General features: G+C 46.3%; 1 protein-coding gene across 3 annotated transcripts in view; it reads left to right on the plus strand.

The window, feature by feature from the left end:
* The first annotated feature begins 3,140 nt into the window (after positions 1–3,140).
* CAMSAP2 (calmodulin regulated spectrin associated protein family member 2) overlaps positions 3,141–24,297 on the plus strand; it is a 98,025-nt gene continuing 76,868 nt past the window's right edge. The window contains exons 1-2 of one of the 3 annotated variants that reach the window (XM_067729851.1): positions 3,141–3,879; positions 22,188–22,447. In XM_067729851.1, the coding sequence (XP_067585952.1) occupies positions 3,741–3,879; positions 22,188–22,447 (399 nt within the window). In that variant the 5' untranslated portion in view covers positions 3,141–3,740. Of the gene's footprint in view, positions 3,880–4,548; positions 4,776–22,187; positions 22,448–24,297 lie in introns of those variants that run through there. The other 2 variants (XM_067729852.1, XM_067729853.1) reach the window with 2 other exon arrangements.

The following is a 24,297-nucleotide window of genomic DNA, read 5'->3' on the forward strand; positions in this document are numbered from 1 at the left end:
ACACGCCTTCAGTTAAAGAAATAACGTGCACTTAGTGTAGTGCTTAGTGTAGTGTAGTGTTTAGTGTTTCTCTGTTTCCGAGGGGACGCAATGAAGATTTCCGTGGGTGAAGTACCAAGGCTTTGAGCCTACGAAGATGTAATCATGACAACGGGAGGAGAGCTGGGCTGCCCAGGCCCCGAGATCTCTCAGTTTTCCCATTCAAAATTTGCTTTCTCAGCTGTCTTGTTCGACACTGCAGCCTCAGCACGCAGGTACTCAATCAATATTGGCTTATGAATGAATGAATAAATGTATGAGTCTATCCAAAGACAGAGAAATGGAGGACGGCCCCAAGGAAGGAAGTCTGGCTGACACTGTGGATTTTCCAGGAGAAAGGAGATCAACTTTTAAAACAGAGAGGATGAGGAATAGACACGTAGGAATAGTGTAACTGTGGCCTGATGGCTAGATTCCAAGCCTGGAGATAAAAAATAGAGGGATGGCTGTGCAGTTGGACAAGTTGGCCCAAAGAATCATTGGGTTTTGTTTCTGTTTTTTAATGAAGCCAGATACCTCAAGAAAGCCGCGGAGAGCGTTTCTTTTTGACAGCGGTCCTCTGCAGAGATTTCCAGTTGTTGAAAGGGATCATTCGGAAGGTATCACAAAGAGCACCCTATTAGAGTGTCTGTCTCCCTGAAAGTAAATCCTCCTCCTTTGTACTCAGGGTGTTTTCTGTTAATAATAGCCTCCTACTATGACCCCAAGTTTCACAGCCTCCCTGAAAGTAAAAGCTACTCTTTGTGTAGGCATTTTTTTGTTTTCCATTCCTACACACACTCCTACCCAATTGGGGTCATAGTTATGCCATCGCTACTAAATGCATCACCACTGAATCAAAGGACAAGCAGAACAACTGTCTGTGCTCCCTTCTCTTCCTCAATGTGTTTATTTAGGTTGAAATTGTTTTCCGTAAGATTCAACAAGCATTCACCCAGCACCCTGTGTGAGTGAAGCACTGTGTTAGGTCACAGACACAGCATAGAGTTGGTTGGGCGTGGTTTCTGGCCTTGAGAATCTTGCATTTGTTTGCAGATGGTCACGGTGACTGGTGAAATGCTTTGGTGTCTCTCTTCAACCTTTCCAGTATATAGGTTTCTCTTAATTTGCCTTGTCACTTTAGGATTTCATTGAAGGTGAACTTTGGTTCAACAGAGTGCATTTGGTTTAACAGAGTCTCTACGAAACCCCCGATTCCTCTATCCGGATGTCCCCTCTGCACTTTATGTGCACTTACATCATTGTATTGTATTTACTTATGTACATGTCAACCTCCATAATCTGGGGAGGGAACAGGCACAGGGAAAGGAACCCTGGGAGTGGAGCCAGAAGACCTGTGCTTGTTTTTGAAGCCAGCCCCAGGTATGAATCAGCCATGAAATCTTGCCCAGGCAACTTAATCCCTCAGATCCTCAGTCCTGTATCTAGAATTGGAAGATAGTAATAACGCCTATTTCACAGCATGGATGTGAGAATTAAGGTAGTTATCATATGAATGGGCTGTGTCAACTATCATTCATATGCTAGTTTTATTATCCCCTGAATGATCTAGCAAAAGGCCTGGCCCATGAGAAATACTTTATTAATATTCATTCACTCATTGAAAAATGACATCAACCACCCTGTGGTGTATTATTCTTGTCTTCTTTTTGTAGCCCCTATTGTTAGTAGGTTTATCTGTAATGCCCTACTAGGTTCCGGGGGAGTATCTGTAGGGATCAAAGGGGCCTGCTTGCCAGTGGAGCTGCCCTTTTAGATAGTAGGGTCCAAAGCCCCCTCCCCACCCCCCATACTTCATATGTCCTGCTTCTATCTTAAGGGCAGGGAGTACCAGAGAAGCCCTAGTAGTTAAAGCATGGGCTTTGCAGTAAGACAGTCCTGGGTTCAAATCTTGGGTCAACCAGTTTACTAGTTGTGTGATCTGGGGTAATTTTCAAATTTTTCTGAGCTTTCCTTTTTTTGTATGTGTGTGAAATGAGGATACACAGGGTTGGACAATTAAAAGTCAATAATGTATTGAAAGGAGATAATGTGAGGAATTCTGAGTTAAATAAGCTCAACAAGAGTGAACTACAATGATATCCATCCCGAGTCCTTGTACATTAATTGAGCAAGTACTATGGGTTGGGCCCTACACGGGTGCGGGAGATAGACGCTGTCATCAGTGGGAAGACAGACAAGTCCTAGATGATTGCATGTACAGTACGTGCAAGAGCTGGGACAGAACAAGAACACGGTGCTCTGGGAACAGGAGAGCACCTGCCTGGCAGCCCTGACCGGGAGGATCAAGAGCTGTCAGGGAAGGCTTCCAGGAGGAGGTGATTCCTGTGAGAGCCTTGCGGGCCGAGTAGGAGTGAGCCAAGGGGACAGAAGGAGTACGGCCGAGCCAGGACACTGACATCTGAGAAGACGCCCCTTCGGGAAAACGGAGCGGCTCTGACAAAATGCAGCCACAAGGGCTTGTGGATGCCAGGTCATGCGGTTGGCTCCGTGCAGGAACTGACGCTTTGTTTGGAGGCGCTGATGGATGTGCCCCCTCCCGAGAGAGGACATTTAAAGTGGAGAGCATGGAGTAAAGTATCCTGAAGTCGTGAAATCAACACCGGTGCGGAGCTTCCCAGATCCTCAATCGTGGTCAAGCCCCACGTGTGACTTAATCACCCCACGTTAACCTCTATACCTTTGTGGTCAACCAGCGATCACACCCACCCCCTCGGGTTACTTCGAGGACTAGATGGAATTGTTTAGGCACAAGTTGGCAGCAAAGCGTGTGTCACCGAATAAGCATTTTACTAAACATCAGTTCTCTGTGCCTCAGCACTGCGTCGCGAAAACACGAAAGCCACAGCGAGGCCCGTCTCCCCCTCCCTCCCCGCCTCTCCAGCAGGGTCAGCGGCCGCCTCACGCCGGGCCAGGACGCCAGGATGTGCACTCGGCTGACCAGCAGAGCCACCGCCGCCACCGCGCATGCTCCGCGGGCCGCCTGGACCCCCGCGGGAGGGCGGGCGGGGCGGGCCGCGCGAGGACGCATGCGCAGACCCGCGCCGCCGCTCGGTCCAGTGCGGCAGCTGGAAAACCGCAGCTGCGGCGGCGGAGGCGGCTACAGCGCGGGCGGCCGCAGGGGAAGCGCGGGGCAGGGCTGGCCGGGCGGGGCCCGAGCTCCGGGCTGACGGCGTCCACAAGGCGGAGGGCGCGGGGCGGCAGCGCGGCGGCGGCGGGGAGCGGGTGCCAGGAGGGACGGCTGTCGGCGCCCGCGCCGCAGGGACTTTGACGTTCTCCGCGGCGGCTCCGGCTGCGCCGGGTGGGGGCCGCTCGAGTCCCCCGGCCGCGTCTCCGGCGAGTCCCAGCGGCCCCGCGCTCCGGCCGGCGGGCGCCCCGAGGGCAGGGCCGCGAGCGGAGGGCGGCGCTGCGGGCGGCGCGATGGCGGGACGGCCCCCGCGACGTGACCGCTGAGGACGCCCCCGCCGCGCCCGGGCCCGGCCGCGCCGAGACAAAGGGGAGGCGCCCGCACGCGCGCTCGCGGGAGGCTCGCGGGACGGCCGGACGCGGCGCCGCCTCATCCCGGGCCGGGCGCGCGGGGCCGATGCTCTGAGCGGCCCGGATCCCGGCCCGGACCCAGACCCCGACCCCCACCCCCCAGCGCCTACCCCGCGGCCGGCAGCACCATGTGAAGGGCGGGCCGGCGCCCCGAGCGCGTGAAGATGGGGGATGCTGCGGACCCCCGGGACGGGAGGAGGACGTTCATTGTTCCAGCCATCAAGCCCTTCGACCACTATGACTTCTCCAGGGCCAAAATCGCCTGCAATCTGGCCTGGCTGGTGGCCAAGGCCTTCGGGACAGGTACGTGGTGCCCGCCCCCCATCCCTCCATCCCTCCGTCCCCGCAGGCTGCGCGCGTCCCCGTTTTGTTTCCCATCCTCTGGTCCCCTTCGCGCGTGTCTCCGCGCACAGGCTCGGGGACGCGATGGGAGAAGAAAGGAGGGGGGATAACGCAGGTTTGCTCTTCAATCAGGAGCCCTTGATTTGGGCAGGTGGGATGCAGCCAGATTTCTTTTATTGGATAGCAAAAGTGGGTGGGTTTTTTTTTCCCCCTCCCAGTGACCAATTTTGTCATGTTTTTACATGGGGTGGTTTTAATTTGTGGTATTTTCCTCATTGTGCTGCATTCATTTCCCCCACAGTCATAGTTGTGATTACACCACCGAGAAATCTGAGTTGGTTTCGTTATTATTGGAAAGAGGTGGATGGCACACAGACTACATTGATTTTGACATTTGTAACCATGGCTGCGATTCAGGATCCGTGGACTGCACCGTGGCCTCTGTCGGAGCGCAGTATTAATTTTTGTCGTCATTTTTGAAGCCCGTGTCCTCCCGTACACGTTTCAGGCTCTATTAAACCAGCTATTTAATATTTAGCTTGCTGAGTGTCACGTCCTATTTTTACTTCGTGTGCAGACACATTCCTTTTCCCAAACATTTTGGCTTCATAAATTAAGAAAAACAACAACTCCCTACTGTGGGATTTTTTTTTTTTTAATAGAAGAGTTTTTTGAGGGCATGTGCTGTTGACACAAATTGTATAGGACAGTAGGCGTCAGACACTCCCACCTTTACCCAGTCTTTGCAAAATGACAGGAAAAAGGCCTCCTGTTGTAATTCCTTAGCTGTTGCTTTAGGAGCCCATGTTGTGGAGCTCTGGAAGCATTACCTTCTCATGTGGAGATGCTCCTGGAAGGTAATTTAATCTGATAACTTCGAGTTATTTTGTAAGATTTCTGTGGCCTAGGTCATAAAGATTGGATGTGTAAAATATTTATTGAGAAGTTTCTTAGTATTTACAGACTTTTCTCCGGATGTTAAATACAGGGGTTTTTTTGTTTTATTTTTTTTGAGGGGAAGAGGATGGCTTATTTCCAACTTTAGGACCGTGAAAATTTGTGGGTAAATGTTTTAATTCATTCTTACTGTTTAAACATACACAGCTGGATACATACATAGGTGACTATCAGGGCTGCATATTTAGTTAACTAGCAAATGAATCTCAGTGTTTAGAAAACTATTTGAATTAGTTTTGAGGGAAACTTCACGTTACAGTGATTTTGTGCTTATGACAGCTTCTGTTTTATTTGAATTATCATGCTTTGATATTGAAGTAGAAAGATTTTATTTATTTATTTTCATTTATTTAAATACTTAATTTATTTAATTTAATTATTAATTTAATATTAATAAATATTTTATTTATTTAAATATTTATTTAAAGGTTTTATTTATTTATTTTTGGCTGCGTTGGGTCTTCGTTGCTGCGTGCGGGGTTTTCTCTAGTTGCGGTGAGCAGGGGCTACTCTTCGTTGCGGTGCGTGGGCTTCTCATTGCGGTGGCTTCTCTTTGTTGCGGAGCATGGGCTCTAGGTGCACGGGCTTCAGTAGTTGTGGCGCGTGGGCTCAGTAGTTGTGGCGCGTGGGCTTAGTTGCTCCGCAGCATGTGGGATCTTCCTGGACCAGGGCTCAAACCCGTGTCCCCTGCATTGGCAGGCGGATTCTTAACCACCGCGCCACCAGGGAAGTCCTGATGTTAAAGGTTTTAAAACTAGCATCAGGAGTAAATATAATAAAACATTTATTTTGAAATAATTTAGATTTTAAAGATTTCTTTGGAACTAAATGTGTAGAGTAACAGCTCGGAGGAAACACAAAGTGTTAGTATATTTTTGTTTTCTGGCACCACTGATATCGGTGGTGAAAATAATTGATGTATTTTGGTTTTAACTTAAGCAGCATACTGAAGCTAATATCCATTTAGAAGAGAAATGAAAGCTATTTAAGTTTTGGGGTTTTTTTTTTAAAGATTTTGTTTTGATGTGGACCATTTTTTAAAGTCTTTATTGAATTTGTTACAATATTGCTTCTGTTTTATGTTTTTGGTTTTTTGGCTGGGAGGCATGTGGGATCTCAGCTCCCCGACCAGGGATCGAACCCGCACCCCCTGCATTGGAAGGCGAAGTCTTAACCAGTGGACTGCCAGGGAAGTCCCTATTTAAGTATTTAGAAAAGATGGAAAGAGTAAAATTGATATAGTGACCTCTGTGGAAAAGCAGTGTGTACAAAATGGAAGGCAGAGGGAATAGCAAAAATATTTTCTTTCCTTCTGAAACTGAGAGGAAACTTGTAGTACAGATGTCACAACGTTGCCCTGGATTCACAAGGGTTCCTAACCAGAAAACGGCCTACTCTCTGGATGCCTGTCAGGCAAGTTTACTAGATCCTGGACCACTTGAGAAACAAGTGTTGAACACACTTGGCGAAGAAGAGAAGAGGAAGAAACAGTGTCAGTGGAATGTGTGTTGTGCCTGGGCACTGCGCTAGATGCTTTGCATTATGTTGTATGTTCGGGACTTACAGCAGCTCTGTGATGTAGGTAGCGTACTCCCCATTTAAAAAAGAGAGGACGCCAGTGCAGAGAGAGGTTAAACAACTTCCCCACGGTCACAGTTTTAGTACGGGCAGACGTGAGCTTTGATTTGATTGTCTGCCTAAAGGGTATGGCGTTGGTGAGGGCAGGCATGCCTCTTGTATGCCCGATACCTCAAACACATTGCTTCGTTTATTCCCACAGCATCCCTCTAGAAAGATATTGTCCTCATTTTGCAGGTGAGGGAAGAAGCTCAGATGAATTTGCTCAAGGTTAAACATCTGGCGAGCGGTGGATCCTGCGGGCCAGTGCAGGTCTTTCTGACTCTTAAGTCTGCGCTGTTTACCCTGCTCTGCAGAGTAAGCCTCTCATCTGCCAGTGTGCAGAATGGGCATACAGCACGCGTTAGAAGTCTTATTGATTTATTTTCTTTAAAGGATGGGCAGATCTTAACACACTCTCAGATGGCTTAGGTGAACGTTGTTGGTACTTGCAGTTGTCTTGGCAACAGTTAGAGTGGATGAAAGTCATATTCAAAATGGAATGAAAATAAGCTCAGAAGACCTTAAGAGTCACTTAGTAACGAGAAATTATATTGTTAAGAATGTTATCTTTGTGCATTTTGTTTATTCTTTAATCAACAGTATTTGAAAGTATAAATTTATATGGAGTGAGTTGAAACAATGTCGTGTTTCATTTCTTTTGATGTAAATTTTGTGCATTTGCTGCAGACACTGTTACATGGCAGATGATAGTAGACAACATATTTCAGAGGTATTGCTGGTGGTGTTCAGCTAATCATTCAGAACATTAGCCCAAATTTAAGTTATGATTTACTAAAATCGCTTCTTTAATCATGACATGTCCGGTCCTCAGTCACCAATTTAGTCTTTTTCTGTGAGAAAGTTTCTAACTTTTGACATATTAAAAAGAAGTCAATTTTAAACCCTATGTTGGACAATTCATTTAAAATGATAGCTAGAAATCAATTTTGGGCACAGAATGAAGTTACTGAACTATAAAAAGTAAATAAAGCGCTAGCATTGTAGTACCTAGAAAGCAAATGGAGTATTTACTTAATTTGAAGTCTTCTGTCAGAGCTTGGAATCATATTCTTTTTCTTTACACTAAAAATATTCCACATAGCTCAAATCTTCATAGTTTATTTTGTGGAAGAATGCAGGTACGGTTTTGATCAAGTGAAGAATAAGTTTGTTTAGGTGAATTTTAATCTGTAAACCAAATAGATACTTTAAGCAAATTGCGGAAGGGGGGAAGTTAAACTGTGCTGTGTCTGCTGTATTTGAACAGCTTAACCCATCTAGCAGTGATATTACTGAGTTTGCTTTAAGTGCTTTGGGGAAAATGGTGGGTGCAAACCCTTTTATGACCTTCTTCCTTACTAAAGTCTTGCATTTGGAGGCAACTCTGTGAGGCTTGCAGGATCTCAGTTCCCCAGTCAGGGATTGAACCCAGGCCACGGCAGTGAGAGCACTGAGTCCTAACCCCTGGACTGCCAGGGAATTCCCAGCATTTGGAGTTCGAAACATGGAGCTTAAGGCCCAATTCCTAGTGTCACTTCATCATTTCAACTTTATCAACTATCATTCTCCCTTTCATACAGTGTAGTTTGATACAAACTACAAAACATATAGGAGAATATAAAATCATCTGCTATTTTAAATACCCCTTATTTCATTTCTTTATATATCCCAACACGTTTTCTCAAAATCCCGTCTCACACCTGACTCTCATGCACGTGTGAAGGATGTGCTGTCAGCGGACAGCACTCTGGTTAAGAGAGACTGATTGCAGAGAGGCCTGTTTGGGAAGTTCTCGTAGGAGTCTGGGCAAGAGATGGTGAGAGCTTGAAGCAGCCGCGCGGAAATGCTGCTAATATTTATTGAGTACTTACTGTGTGTCGGTCACTCTCCATGTATCATCTCATTTTAATCATCATGATGGCCTTGAGAGGTGGAAACTGTCCATCACTCCAGTGTTACTGATGAGGGAATGAGGCCCAGAGGGTTAGGGACTCAACGCAAAGCCACCCAGCTTATGGTGCTGTGTCCTGAACCTGATTTCAGGCCTCCCACTTTACCATGTGCTGTTTGGGGAGAAGTCAAATTAATGGAAAAGAGGCAAAAGATAGAAAAAACATTGCAAAGGTATAATCCCTAGTGTTTCTAAATGAATGAATTCGGGGTGCATGGGGGGAGGATGAGGCCCCCTGAGGTGGCGAGGAGAATGAGGTTACTTGAGCTTTTGAGATCTGGGGACTGGGAAGGGTGAGTCCAGTGCCGCTGGCAGAGATGGCGAGCAGCAAGTTAAATGGCAAGTCGGCTTTGTTCTGGGGAACCTTAAGCTTGATGTGTTGGCCAGATACCTTATCTGAGAAATCTAGTAAGGTAGGTAGCTGTAAATGTGGGTAGGGAGCATGATTGACCAGGTGAGGCTACGCAATAGCAATTGGGGAATCTTCTGCGTATAAAGTGTGATTGAAATCAGAAGGAGATGACACCATAGAGCAACAGAAAAGATTTGAGACAGAATCTAGGGTGGTGAACACTTAGACTAGTTTTGGGAGGAGGCTGAGGAAAAGAAGGTGGAATTAGAGCAGAGAGTTAGGAAGAGAATTAACAAAGTGTAAAGACACTGAGGCCCTGGAAGGAGAAAGTTTCCAGGCGGGTGGTCTTATTAACAGTGTCAAAGGCTACAGGTATTTAAACCATGCCTGAGTGGCAAATACGGGTGGCGGGTGGAGCACGTGGTCTGTGTGCCGGCACAGAGCTCCGAACCCGAGTACCGTTAGTGCAACAACATAGCCCAGTAGGACTGGAGGAGGTTTGTGTGATGAGTAGTGGGAGATGCAGCTTGAAAGGTAAATTGGGATTGTTTGAAGGACCACGTTAGGGAATTTGGTATTTGTTTAGTAGATAAATAAATTATCCTAAGCACGTTGGAGTTTTGGAAAAGCTACTATGATTTATTGAGCACATACTTTGTGTTAAGTACAGTTTTGAACATTTTATATGCCTTATTTTAATCCTGAGAACTACCCTATTAAGTAGATACTATTTTATTTCTTCGTCTGCCACTCTAAGGTAGGGTTTCCCACTGCAGAACTTCTGGCTGGCTCCTTCCTTGTTGAGGGGGCCGTCCTATGCATTGTAGGATTTCACCAGCATCCTGGCCTCTACCCACTAGGTGACAGTGGTATTCCCCACTCCTACTTCTTCCCCAGTTGTGACACCCAGCAACGTCTCCAGACATTGCCAGTGTCTCCTGGGGCCAATATGACCCCAGCTTAAGAATCACTGCTATGAAGACTGTGAGATACACCTTCAATTTAAAAAGGTTTTTTGGACATTGAAGTACAAATTTGTTACATGTCCTGATTTCACAGATATTCAAATGGAAAATAAGAATTTAGGAAATATGACAGTTTGCCCTTTTTATAAAAGAGGAGATGGGTTTAGAGGGGTTAAATAACTTGCCCTTGATCATCCAGCTTGTAGATGGTGGAACAAAAATTAGAGTCAAAACCTTTATGATACTAAAGTTTGTATTTTGACCTCTGTGTTATACCTCTGTGCCTAGAGTTCATTACAGTTCTGTAGTATAATACTGGAAGTGAAGGCGCAAAGAAAGCGTGAAAACCGTTCAAAAGTAAGTCTTACATTTTTTGTTTTTTGTGGAATTTAAAAGTATATTTAATTTTTCTTCAGCAAACCTGTTTGTATTTGATTAGTTAGTACAGAAATATTTAGCATCGGTCTGTCATTTCAGGGTCGTCCCCACCCCCCACCCCAGTGGATCTAGTTTTTTAGGTCCTAGTTCATGGACCTTTTCTATTGGTAAATTACAAATAATGATCTTTAAATTAATATTACACATTTGTTAGTAGTCACAGTGTGGTGCTTCTGCTGAGATAATAATTGTATTCACTGATCACGTTTAGCACTTTCCTTCCTGTGCCTTGCAGGATCTCTCCTTTTTAAACACGGATTCTGCATCAATGTAACATTCTGGGTTAAAGGGCGACACCCCAACACTGTAGTGTCTTTCCAGCTCTCCTTCTACCACCTGCTCCCTTTTTGGGGGCCTTTTTCCTAAAGTCTTTGTCTCAGTTCCCCTGCTTGCCAAATAGTCATGATAATAAGCATTTGTTTTGCCTTCTTTAGAAGAAAAAGCGTATACATTGAAACATGAATTGATCCATCTCACACTTAGGCTGCTTTTGGATATTCTGTTTCCCATTGTGGAATGGGATTGTATTTCTTTAATAATTTCAAAGAATTCTTTTTATTCAAAATACTTTTTTCAGGAACGAAATTGGGTCATTTGTAGAGACGTGGATGGATCTAGAGACTGTCATACAGAGTGAAGTAAGTCAGAAAGAGAAAAACAAATATCGTATATTAACACATATATGTGGAACCTAGAAAAATGGTACAGATGAACCGGTTTGCAGGGCAGAAATTGAGACACAGATGTGGAGAGCAAACGTATGGACACCAAGGGGGGAAAGCCGCAGTGGGGGCGGGGGTGGTGGTGGTGGGATCAATTGGGCGATCGGGATTGACATGTAGACACTGATGTGTATAAAACCGATGACTAATAAGAACCTGCTGTATACAAAAATAAATAAAATACAATTCAAAAATTAAAAAAAAATAAACTTTTTCAATTATGAATGGGAAAAATAAAACAGAGGCTGGGACTCCAGCACTAGAGAGAAAACCGAAGTCCCTCTGTAACCGTCACGGTCGCACCCTGAGTGTTAGGCCTAGTCGTGTTTATGAAGCACCTGAAAATGGTTTTTTGAGATAAAGAAATAGAATTTCAGTTCACTGAAAAAGTGTTCGTCTCCTTACTCCATATTTAACAAATATAGGTTCCTGGGAACATGTGTGTATGATCTTGAAAAGTTATTTTGAATCTACCCCCACTCCCACTCCCAGCCCTCTCCTTCAAACCATTTTGTCTCTAAATGGGAGTTACAAGGAAATTTTAAGTACTTTAGGCTCTTGGAATAAAAAATATTTGAAATGTTTGAAACACTTTAAAAGACATTTGTCCTCAGCAAAGGAACGTTTCAAAGTAGATGGTTTCATTTTTGTCTGCTGGCGTTTTATGGCTACTTTCAAGATTCTCTTTCAACTGTCTTCTTGTTTTCCATTCTTTTTGTTTTATGACATTCATATGACGAGGGTGCTGGCTTGTAAAGTTTTCTCTAATTTACGCGTTTTGCAGAATTTTGTATTGTAACAGATTTTGAAACAGCAGAAATAACCTTTTTTCTTTTTTCGCTACCTCCATTTTTTTTAACATAGACTTTAGAGGTCTTGACTATAAGTTCTCGAAATTTTACTTTTGACACTTAATAGTTTTTGAAGAGGTGAGACAGGCACCGATTCAAAAGTCCAGAGGTGTGGAAGCCTAGGTCTAGTGGAAAATCTCCTTCCCTCCTGGACCCTGAGCCACTCAGTTTGTGTTTTAAACTTGGTAATGTTGTTGGAAGACTGTTTCTCAAAAGATCTCTGGGAGTGCACTTACAAATGGTTGACATGGTGATTTTAATGTCCACAACAAGGAAAAAGATCTCTTGGATACAGAGCAGGAAATGCATTGGAGGGAGACGAAGGGTTGTGAAGGGGGAACAGTTAGGAAGTTGTTACCGACCAGGTGAGAGGTGGCAGCGGCTTGAAGGTGGATGGATACGGAAGGAAGTGGATGCGCGTCAAAGGTAAGACCTGATGATATTGTGGGGCGTGTGAAGACTGATTTTCCTTACTGGGGAACAGAACAGTGGGAGAGGGCCAGGTTGTGTGTCCGAAGGAAAGAGGGCGGGACAGAGCACCGCCGAGACGGTGGGGTGTGCGTTGGGCCCTTGAAGAGTCCCCCTCAGGTGGGGCTCAGAAGATCTCGGGGATGAGAGGCGAGGTGGTGATGGAGACACACAGGGTGGGTAGGTGCCAGTCACCCCGTGGGAGAGTGTGGGGAGGCCCCCAAGACAGGAGAGCCGCAGAGAGTGACCAGAGGGGAAGCGAGGAAGCGGCACAGGAGGCCCAGCTTGGGGGGTGAAGGCGCGGCCGGAGGCACCTCGGGATTTCGCAGCTCGGCAGAAGGTGTGGAGGGGAAGCAGGGGAGCGAAGCGGGCGGGGCGGCCGGGGCGTGTTCGCTGCGGCACGGAAAGCGCACCTGGGTCGGCGGACGGCGGCGGTGGCGGAGAGGGGGGGGAAGCCCTCCTCCCGCGCCCCGCCCTCTCTCACGTCCTTTCCCACGGCACCCAGGGCTCCTCAGAGAAACTTCTCTGCCCTTCTCCCGCCTCCTCCTTCCTCTTCAAGCAGACAAAGCCATGTGACGATGGCACATCCCAAACAGCTACGATGACAGCGAGCTCCCTGTACCCCGCGTCTGACCTCCGCGGCCGGCGGCTCACCCCCGACCCAGCCGCCGGCTATTTAAAGCAAGTCCCCGACATCGTGTCATTGCATCTGTAAACATACTAGTGTCTCCGGCAGCCAGGGGCTCCCTTTTTATTTTTTTTAATTTATTTATTGTTTAAGATTTTTTGATGTGGACCATTTTTAAGGTCTTTATTGAGTTTGTTACGGTGTTGCTTCGGTTTGATGTTTTGGTTTTTGTTTTGGCCCGGAGGCATGTGGGATCCTAGCTCCCCAGCCAGGAATCGAACCGCACCCCGTGCCTCGGAAGGTGAAGTCTTAACCACTGGACCGCCGGGGAAGTCCCCAGGCGCTCCCTTTTTAAACTTTGCCGTGGTGCTGCCAGCATCACACCGCTCCACGTCACCAGTCATCTTTTTGTTTTCACTTTTCTGTTTTACAGTTCATTTGTTCCAGTCAGTATCTAAATAGGGGCCAGCCTTTGCAATTTGGTATGTGTCTCTAAGTTTTTTAAATATATCGGCTCCCCCTCCATCTAATTTTGTTTTCCTTACAGTTTACTTACTGGAGAAACCATAGTATTTGTCCTGTCGTTTCCCACGGCCTGGATCGCCATGAGATTGTTTAACAGGTTTCTTTTTGTCCCCTGTATTTCTTATACATTGACAGCTAAATATAGAGAATTGTACAGATTCCAGTTTGATTTTTTTTTTTTGCATACTCCATAGGTTTGTGTACTTCCACCAGGAGGCACTTAATGTCTCGTTATTTCTCTTTGTGTCACGGCTTCTTTGTTTGTTAGTGGGAATTCTCTTCCCTGTACTAAATGTCTGGGTGCCCTGGGGGAGAAGTTTCCACAGCGAACTGCCGGGCAGCCACCCTGGAGGTCACGGAGCAGGAATATTCACAGACAAACTCAGAGAGCTTCAATCACAGGGATTGTTAAATCGGTTTACAGTGAGAAGCGAGGGCAAAGAAAGGTGGGGTGAATTAACACACCCTCCCCGAATCCTGCAGCACACCACACCTCGTTCTTTGTGCTCCATCAGCCTTGCCCACAGATGGTACGGTTGCAACAACCAGCGCTGAGGTTTGAACAAGGAGGCCCACAGTGACACAAGGCCGCACACTTGCTCCATCAGAGACGCAGAGGACATGCATGCCTGCCGCAGCTGTGGCTTGTCGGGAAGCCTGATGAATAGGCTTGGGTCCTGTGCGCCTTGGGCAGAGCACACGCAGGCCAGAATGTGTGTCACTGATGGGTGGCCCAGTTAAGCATTCATGAATTTTAAGTGTTCATGTATATTTAGGGTTCATTGCCTATTGTTTGTTTAGCCTCATGTATATTTAATATATCATGAATATTTATTGCCTGGTGTATCTTGTGTATCATGAATAGTTAGCACGTTGGGACCTCATGAATATTAGGTATCTTCCGGTTTTTCCATTCCTTACTATGTTTAACATACATATGCTGCTAACCACTTAACCTTTATTTGGTAAATTCTTTGAGTTCTGTCCGTGATTAACAACTTTTTGCTTACTACTACTTGTCTTTACCTCACATATCTTAAAAGGTTTCACATATATTTTACAAACTTAAGCATCTTTTATAACAGAATTGGATAGCCTCGGAAGTAAAAGTGCATTTTCTGAGGTACAGGAAAGGCAGGATAACTGTTCTGTTCTTTCCCTTTATTGGACCAAACTGAATGGATCACTGGCCCCCGAGAATCTGGAAGGGAGGAAAGAACAGGGAGGAAGAGCATGTGAACAGTGGTGACGAGAATGTGCAAAGGCTTTGCGGGGGGAGGGAGCGTGCGTGGTTCCAGGAACTGAATGGGCGCCAGGGGCAGGGCATGTCTTTCTTGTAGGTCAGAGGAAGGCTTTGAGTCCTTAAAGAAGCAGAGGTCATCGAAAACCCTGAGGTCTGGCAGGGTGTGTGACCTGCTCAAGTTTGCCCACGGGAAGGAAGCAGATTCTGGCTCCAGTAGAGAATGGTTTGGAGTGGGGACAGGTGTGAGCATTGCAAAGACAAGCTGAGGAGTAATGCAGTAGTGCAGGTGCAAAGTTCCGAGAGCCAGGACCAGGAGGTGGGAGTTGAGATTGCGAGAAGGGGAGGGTTGGGCTGGGTTTGGTGATGGATTTGGTCTGGGGCTTGAGGGACAACGCCTAGATGCCGCTGTACTTCTGTGACGCAGGGAACCCCGGGAATGATTACGCTTGGGGAGAAGATTGATTTGGGGCACTTTGAGGTTCATGACTCTCTTCAGCGTAATTTCAAATGCATAAGAATAGTACAAGGAATTCCTGCATACCCTTTCCCCAGGGTTACCAGTTGTTAACCTTCTGTCCCATTTTCTCCCTTCCCCTTCCCCCACACAAATCCGTGTGTGTCTGTATATACGTACACACACACACACACACACACACACACACACGTAATGTTTTCTGAGCTGTCTGGGAAAGAATTAGAGACATTGTACCCTCTACCCCTAAATACTTCAGGCTGTCTCCTGATGAGAGATGAACGATAAGCCTCAGGTAATCTCAGTAAAATTATAAGAATAAGGAAATTTAACTTGGACCCCGTATTACCTAGTCCACACCCCCTGTTCAGGTTTGCCGTCGTCTTGATGTCCCGTGTTGCTGCTTTTCCCCGTTCCAAGATGCAGTCCAGGATCGGGCATCACATTTGGTAGGCTTGTCTCCGTCGGCTCCTTAACCTGGAACGGCGTCTCGGTCTGTCTCTGTCTCCCGTGATACGGACATGGTGAAGCCTCAGCGCCCCAGCTGCCTGCTGAGCTGGGTGGTAGGCCCCTGCCCTGGGCACTGTCTTTGCCCGGTGCCCCTGGCACAAGCAGGCAGTTCCCTGCAGTCTCCACCTGGGCCACCTCCTGCCTCGTGGTCCTCTGCCCTCTCTGGAACGCTGGGCCCTCATTCCGCCCCTGGGCTCCATGACTGGGACGACGACGAGATTCTGGTGTGGCTGCGGGCAGTGTCCCAACAGGAAAACCTAGACAGTCTGAAGGAACAGTACACAGACCCCTGCCCCAGACAAGAAGTGATGGAGACCCAGTAACTGGAGACGTTTCCCGACCCCCGCCCCGCTCCCGTCCCCTGGTGCCACCCCGTCTTCTTTGGCTTTCTTCCTTCTTGTCCTTTGACCACCTACTCTCTACTCTCCCTCCTTCCCTCCCTGCTCGCCTCCAGCTGACCCGCCCTCGCACCCCCTCATCCCTGCCACCTCCATCACCTGTCTCTCCAGCAGCAGGTGTGCTTCGTTGCCCCCTGCCTGGCCGCATCCCTGCATCCCTCAGGAGGCTTGGGCAGGGATGCCCGGGAGGCACCAGAGATGAACCGCTGGGCAGCTAGGCAGCCGCAGAGGAGAAGTATCTAGACAGAGCGCAGTTTCCTTATCCTCTGTTGCTCCCAGGATCAGACCACTTGACATCCTCCCTCATGCACCGAGATGCTGGGGAGGGGGGGTCAGGAAGTAGGAAATCCAGGTTCTCAGCACCCCCGAAATGTCTGAGCCTGCAGTGTTGATTTGCTCCCTTTATTAAAATGTATTTTTATCTTATGAAAACTGTAGGCCAGTTATTTTATAGAACGTCCCTCATTTGGATCTAATGTGTCTTCTTGATGGATTCAAGTTATACAAACCTGGCGGGACGACCACAGAAGAGGTGCTGTGTTTTCAGTGTGGGTTGTGTCGGGGACACGCGATGTACGTTCAGTTGGTGGTGCAGACTTTGATCACTCGCTTCAGGCGGTATCTGCCACTTCTCTCCGCTATAAAGTTATTATTTTCCATCTTTAATTAAGAAGCAATTCATGGGGAGATAATTTGAAATACCCTGTTCATCAAACCCACCAATTTAGCATCCAGAATGATTCTTGCTTGAATCAGTTGTTATCCCATTTATTTTATCCCATTTTTAGTTGGTATTCCACTACAAAGAAGAGTTTTCCTTTCTTTTTCTTTCACATACTTATTCATTTATTTGTTTCCATCAGGGTGGACATTCTTGTTTTATTCCGTGGGTTCTAATCTTTTATTGTCATTATTTATTTTGATGTTCAGATTGTCTCAGGTTTGGTCAGTGGGATCTCCTTCTGAATCCTGTGAACTTTTGACATGGTCCCATCATTTGTTAGCTTTTGCACACGCACACACACACACACACACACACACACGTTCTTAGCTGATCTTGCAGTTTTCCTGCTCCAGCCCGGGAGGAAGCAGCCATTTCTGGAGGAGTCCTGGTTCGTTTTAATGGGAGGCGTATTAGAAACTGAGATATAGGTGCGAGGCTTATTGCCGCTGGGATTTAGCAGACAGAGCTAGGAAACACGCATGTGCAGGTGTGACTCTCTCTGTCACAGATACATGCCAACCACCATGTGTCCACACTGACACTTCCCATCTCAGTCCAGCCCCACAGAGCTCGCTCGGACCCCCCCGCCCTTTCCATGTTTCTGAGAAACCAGGCTCTGGTGTGGGGTTTGTGAAGGGTTGTGAGGACCTGGAGCTCAGGAGAGGTCCCTGCGTCTCAAAGTATCCCGCTCTCCTCGAGGCTGCATTGTAGTGGGAGGGGGTAGAAATAGGCTAACCTAAATATTATGGGATAGTAGTCATTGAAACAGGACGACTGCGTGGGGTCAGGGAAGGTGTATCTGGGAGATGACCACTGACTGAGCTCCCGATGGGAAGGGCCGACCGCGGGAGGAGGGTGAGGGGCCGGGGAGTAGCTGGTGCCCAGGCCCTGAGGGACAGACGTGGCACCCTGTAGCGTCTGCGGTGTGGTGGGCCCAGAGGTGGAGGAACTTGAAGTCAGGAGCGACCATGGCTGCACACCTGTGCAGGCTGGGGAGCCCGAACTCAGGACAGGCAGTTCCTGTACTCACGGTCCCGGGTCAGGGAAGACACAGCTTTTAAATCCAAAGCCCGTTTTCCCCACTCTGTCATGCTGCCTCCTGCTGGTAGTGAATGTAGGTTAACTGGAAAAGGTTTGGTTTTGAGAGGGATACTATTGCAGAAGTAAAGAGTGGCCTAGGGGAAAACTGTCAGGTTTTTCAAAGCAGGTACTCGGAGTAAATTAGGATTACTAGTACAGAATCTGGGAGTTGAGGGGAAATTTGAAATCTGGGAGTCCCTTTAGGACAAGACTGATGACTAAAATTAAAAAAAAATAATAACATTTTCATTCATCAAATATTTATTTCGTGCTCGCCATGATCAGGCACTAAGATGCTACGGTTTGTATTATGGGGAATAATTATGGTCCTTGCCCTCTGGTCATGTAGGAGGTACTCTTTTTTTTTTTTAATTAATCTTTATTGGAGTATAGTTGCTTTACAACGTTGTGTTAGTTTCTACTCTACAGCAAAGTGAATCAGCTATAGTATATATATATCCCCTCTTTTTTTTTTTATACTAGTGTTTATTTTTACTTGTTGACAGTTTTGCTTTATTTATTTATTTATGGCTGTGTTGGGTGTTCGTTTCTGTGCGAGGGCTTTCTGTAGTTGTGGCAAGCGGGGGCCACTCTTCATCGCGGTGCGCGGGCCTCTCACTGTCGCGGCCTCCCTTGTTGCGGAGCACAGGCTCCAGACGCGCAGGCTCAGTAGTTGTGGCTCACGGGCCTAGTTGCTCCGCGGCATGTGGGATCCTCCCAGACCAGGGCTCGAACCCGTATCCCCTGCATTGGCAGGCAGATGCTCAACCACTGCGCCACCAGGGAAGCCCTCCCCTCTTTTTTTGGATTTCTGTGAGGTACTCATTTTAATACATCCTTGTCAACTGTGGGTTTAAAAATTACTTGCCATTTTGATAGGCAAAGTCTCATTGTAACTTTCTTTGATTACCAGTACTATGATCTTTTAAAAAAATGTTAACTGACCATTTTTGTGTCTTTTGGTTAATTTAGAGTTCCAGATGTAGGGCTTACTTTTACTTGGAGTTTTTGAAACTCACAAATTCTGTCTTAGTAATTGCCTTAGACATAATTTTTAGATTTGGAAAATAAGGCAGTGTTCCCATGGTTGAGTGCTGATATTTCTGAATTGCATTCCCCTTACACCCTGACCATTCACTGCTTTAAGGAAATCTGTGTCATTTGCTGGTGCATGGATGCAACTAGTACTAACTCAGCTTTATGGAAAAGTGCCTTGGGCAAGACTGTTTCTGTGCCCTCTGCCTGTGCCCAAGCATTTCAGGTGATTGTTAATTTCAAAGCTTAGCTCTAGTCAGGATTTATAATAACGTGAGTAAGGTAGGTTCTTGCTTAAGTCCTGGTGCACAAGAAAAACTTGTCTCTTATCCTTTGCAATTCTGGGAGTTTCAGTTTCTTGAAGTATTAATTTCTTACCTTCTTGTACTCTGGAGGTGAGGGGCAGGGTGAAACCTCTTATCTTTGATTTTGCCTGTTTATTTTCTAATATGTGGTTTCAGGTCATTTGTTTTAAAAATGTGATACAAGTCCAAACTGTTTTCTAACAAATGATAGTCTTGTACTGTTGGCAAAACGATAGACACTTTCGAAGTCTTCTTTTAAGCATATTTAGTTCCTGAAGACTTGCTCTTAGAAGTGACCCACTTTACAATACTCAGTATGCAGTTTTGCATTCTTTTGGGGTGGAATAATCTGTTTTTGTCATATTCTTGAAACATTCTTTGACTTGCTGGATTCCTTCCCTTTTCCTTGCGTTGAGATCTTTTTGAAACTTACATTTTCATCACTTAGATTTGTGGGTTCGTCATAATAAAATGAAAATAGCCCCTAAGCTGTATGTTTTCCACCTTCCAGCCTGTTGATCCTGGCAGACCATTGTTATTTTTGAATCTGTTTAGCTACAAGGTTTAGAGCTAAGACTCTGCACTTATCAGCTATGTGTCCTTGGGCAAGGTAACCTTTCTTGAGTTCCTTATCCGTAAAATAGGGACAAGAGGGTTGTTAGTATTGAACGACAGAACGCATGTTTGTGACAGTGCCCGCACATAAAGCCCTTTTTAAGTATTATACATTCCTGATATTTTTCTGTGTATTGTCTGATTTGACAGTTCCACCAAGTTGTAATAAAGATCGTGTGTGAGAATGGATGTAAAAGCCGTAAATAAATGTAAGCGGATGTACAGGTGCGGTGAAGTTTGCAACGCTGATGATGAGCGGTCACTTTTCTTTGCACAGCAGATGTTTAGGTACCAAGTCACCGCATTAGTCACTTTTTATTGTTATAGGGGAAAAAAATCTATTATGTATACATTTTATAATAATTGTCTTCAAATCCAATAATTTCCCTTTAAATTTGCTCTACGAGTAGCTTCCATTTAGCTCCTGTGATACGAGAATTTAAGTGAGCGCCAGCACCGTGTTCTGTAGATTACAGCGGAGCTCATGTGTCACGCTGAGGCAGCTGCTAAGTTTAAGGCTGGCTCACTACTGGTTAATGCAGCTGTGAAGGAAGGAAAGTGTTTTCAATTATTAAATGAGGATGATATTTTTAGATGTCTCCAAAATCCCAAATTGGTACATCTACTCTTGACCTCTTTCCAGAGTCCTGTATTCCCAGCTGCTTTTTGGATATTTCCACTTGGGTATTTTTGCTATTGTTTCAAACTCAGCATATGTAAAACTAAGTTTATGATCTTGCTTCTGGAGTTGATGCTTCCTCTGATTTTCTTTTCTCTTTTATTTATTTTTTTTCATTTTAAATTTATTTATTTATTTTTGGCTGCGTTGGGTCTTCGTTGCTGCGCGCGGGCTTTCTCTAGTTGCCGCGAGCGGGGGCTACTCTTCTTTGCGGTGCGCGGGCTTCTCACTGCGGTGACTCTTGTTGTGGAGCACGGGCTCTAGGTGTGCGGGCTTCAGTAGTTGTGGCACAGAGGCTCAGTAGTTGTGGCTCGCGGGCTCTAGAGCGCAGGCTCAGTAGTTGTGGTGCACGGGTTTATTTGCTCCGCGGCATGTGGGATCTTCGCAGACCGGGGCTCGAACCCGCGTTCCCTGCATTGGCAGGCGGATTCTTAACCACTGTGCCACCAGGGAAGCCCCTTGATCATTTATTGCTTAGTGTTGTCTCCAGTTTCTGAATTGCTGAACTTTGCCTGTCTGTCTAGATTATTTGTAGACTACTGGCTCCTTGAGGGTAAGGATTATTTCTAAATCCTTGAATTCCCCAGAACCATACTCATATAGAAAGTGAACGTGCAATCATTATGATACTGTTATTTGATGAAAATATTTTTCTAAATGTTAGGACCTATCAAGAACTTGAAGGTAAAATTGCTACGGAGTATATTAATACTCGCGAGTCCACCTTTTGGAAGGCTGACGTGGCTGAGCGCTGTGGCGTCGTCGGGCTCACGCTGAAGCTGCCTGTTCAGGAGGCTCCTCAAAGCCGCGATGGGCGGTGGGTGGCCCTGAGCCCTCATGCTCCGGAGGAGGCAGGCGGGTGCCTGGCTGGTGTCGGGCCAGAGCTGCCAGGTTCTGTGACTGTGGCTCTACGCCAGCTTCCTGCTCAGATGCCCGCCTTTCCTCGCGGGGGACGACGCCCGTCCTTGCCTGGCGTTCTTCCCGGGCGATGGCCTGGCCGCCAGAGAGAAGCTCAGAGACCGTCCCATCGCCCAGCTGCCCTGTCTGTCTCCCTCGAAGGGAGCAGCTGGGTGCCCGGGAAGGCTTTTTGGGGATGGGGTGGGGTCGGTGGGAAGGCGGAGGAAACAGGGCTTGCTGGCGTTCGGGACCTGTAAGGGCGGTTCTCCGAGAACCGCAGCTGTAGCTGCCCCTCAGCAGCCTCCGCGGGCCAGCAGGAAGGAGAGGCCAGAGGCGGCGGGAGGCGGAGGGACGGCGCGCACTGGGCGCGTCCTGCTTGGCAGCCGGCGAGCCGGGCAGCTTTGGGCAAAGGATTTTCTACTCCCAGGCGTCGAGGCCTAGCGGTGCCCGGAAGCAGCTGTTGTCGTGAGCGCTTGAATGTGAGCGGATCCGCTGGAATGGGCTCTTCGGAACCTTGTAGCTCGCTGTCTGTGTTCCAGCGTGCACGTGGGAATACTTTCCGCAGACTGCCCGGACTCAGAAGATGGCTCTCCTTGATGGCTTGGTAGAGTCGCTTTTTAGAATATTCTCGGAACCGTATCTTCCGTAAAGGAAAATTCTCTGTCTTTCTCGTTCCAGATTACCTGCCAAGGTCGACTAAATCATCTTTTCAGCTAAAGGGTTATTGTTATTTTTAGAAGGAATCTTAACTTTTAAGACATGAATGATTATTAGATAAACTGTGTTTCTTTTATAAAAGCCTTGTAAGAAATTGTTTCCCCTTAATCTTTGTAGAAAATGTGCCAGAGGAGCTTCGAGAGCCATTTTACACAGATCAGTATGACCAGGAACACATCAAGCCGCCTGTTGTGAATCTGCTTCTCTCGGCTGAACTGTACTGTCGCGCTGGGAGCCTCATTCTGAAGAGCGACGCTGCCAAACCCCTTTTGGGCCATGACGCTGTCATCCAGGCTTTAGCACAGAAGGGTCTGTATGTCACTGACCAAGAGAAGTTGGTAACAGAACGAGATCTCCACAAGAAGCCCATACAGATGGTGAGTCTACACACCCAAGGTTATCTTGTTTCAAGTGTGTACGTTTGCGAATTGTATTATAATGCAGAGGGACATAGGTTTTACAGTTGCATTGGCATCTCTGCCTAGAGTTTAAAAAATACCTTTTTTCTCACAAGCCTCATTTTCAGATTAAGGAAGATTTTTTAAAATTGAAGTATAGTTGATTTACAGTGTTGTGTTTCAGGTGTATAGCAAAGTGAACAAATTAAGGAAGATTTTAATAAACTATTTTGGAATGTTTGGTGCTATTATAAGGCCTGGGAGAAACAATTACATAATTTCCAAGTAAAGGAAAGTGATTTCTGTTTTGGTTTAAAAACTTTTTTCCATCATAGAGACTAGAAGAGATGTAAAGTGCATCCTTTTATTCTCATTAGGAAAGAGATGGGATTTGTAAGTGTTCATTTACATGCTTGAATGACCTCTTGGTAAATGTCTGTATATCAGATACTTCAGTTTATTTAACAACGTGAATGCGTTCTTGTGGAAAACACACAATGACGGGCTCTGCGCTGGCTCGGGACTAGCAGGCAGGCCTCTCTCATGAGAGTCTGTGGAGACACACAGACGCTCAGGTGCATCTCATGCCGCTTCAATCTGCGGTACCGCGGTAGCTCAGGTTGACAAACCGCTGGGCATCGTCAAGAATGGCATTAGAACAGCGGCTTCGCACGTTGAATTAAATCATGCTCTTGTATGAGACATTCCTTACTTCGGAGGAAGGAGAGAAATATACAAGAAGAAGATAGGAAGTTTTGAAATTGAAGAATTTCGAAGAATGAACGAAAATTAGTTTCCCGAATATAGTGCTGAAAGAGATGATTGACCCGCTTTTGCTTTCTGCCTATTTTCCTTCTTAAAAAAGTTACTTTCAAGAAATGGAGAATAACGTCTCAAGAAAAACTTAATGAATTTAGTAATAGATTTATAATAGAATTATTAAGGAAAACGAAGTGTTTATTATCAGATGTGAGATTTTCACCTCTCACTGACGGCTTCAGGTCCACCTTGCGGGTTCCCCCTATCGTTGTGCACCTGTCTCTGTGCTCAGGTGTCCCCACAGGCGCTCACCGCCACCTCTCTGCAGTCACTGCGCTGGTGGGATGCTCCTGCTCTGATTGTTTTTGCTTCCATCGTTCAGGCCAAATGGATGGTTGTAAAGCACGTCCGCAACGTTGAGTCTGTGTCTGTGTTTGCTCAGTACCCGTTCTTTCAGGTACCAAAGATACACGTCACATGACCTGGTCCTTATAGCATTAGAGGAGGTTATCCATTTTAGATCCTCTTTAATAAGAGTGAAACAAACCTGCCACATTTTCTTCATTATTTTTCCTAGTGCAGCTTGTGTGTGTGAAGATACAGTCTGGTAGACGACTAATCGCATTCCTGTCAGGTTTCTTTCACTCTGTATCGATCCTGCTATTAAATCTGACTCCAGTAGATGAGATTTAAGGAACGTGATGTAAATGATACGGCCTCTGGTCCTCTGGGTCTGGCTTCTGTCTGTGGGCATCAGGCACTCATGCTTGACTACATCACCTTCACCCTTGCGGTGTCACACCTACTGATCTGTGTTTTAATTGTATACTTTCAGTTTTTCTTACAGTTTGATTTAAAGTTTTCCAGTTGCTGTGAAATTTTGACTGATGATGCCGTACTCTAACTATTTTTCTAAGACCCCTGTGAGAACATTTCTCAGATACTAGTAAAAGCTTTGTTTCCTGAGAAGCTGTTTGGTCTGGTTTGACAGTAGTAAGAATCAGTTTCCTGCCTTGTCCTGCTTTTTGAGAAGTATAATGAAAACTGGTATGTTTAACTGTACTGCATAT

The sequence above is a fragment of the Pseudorca crassidens genome, chromosome 2, assembly GCF_039906515.1.
Source record: "Pseudorca crassidens isolate mPseCra1 chromosome 2, mPseCra1.hap1, whole genome shotgun sequence".
Taxonomy (NCBI): domain Eukaryota; kingdom Metazoa; phylum Chordata; class Mammalia; order Artiodactyla; family Delphinidae; genus Pseudorca; species Pseudorca crassidens.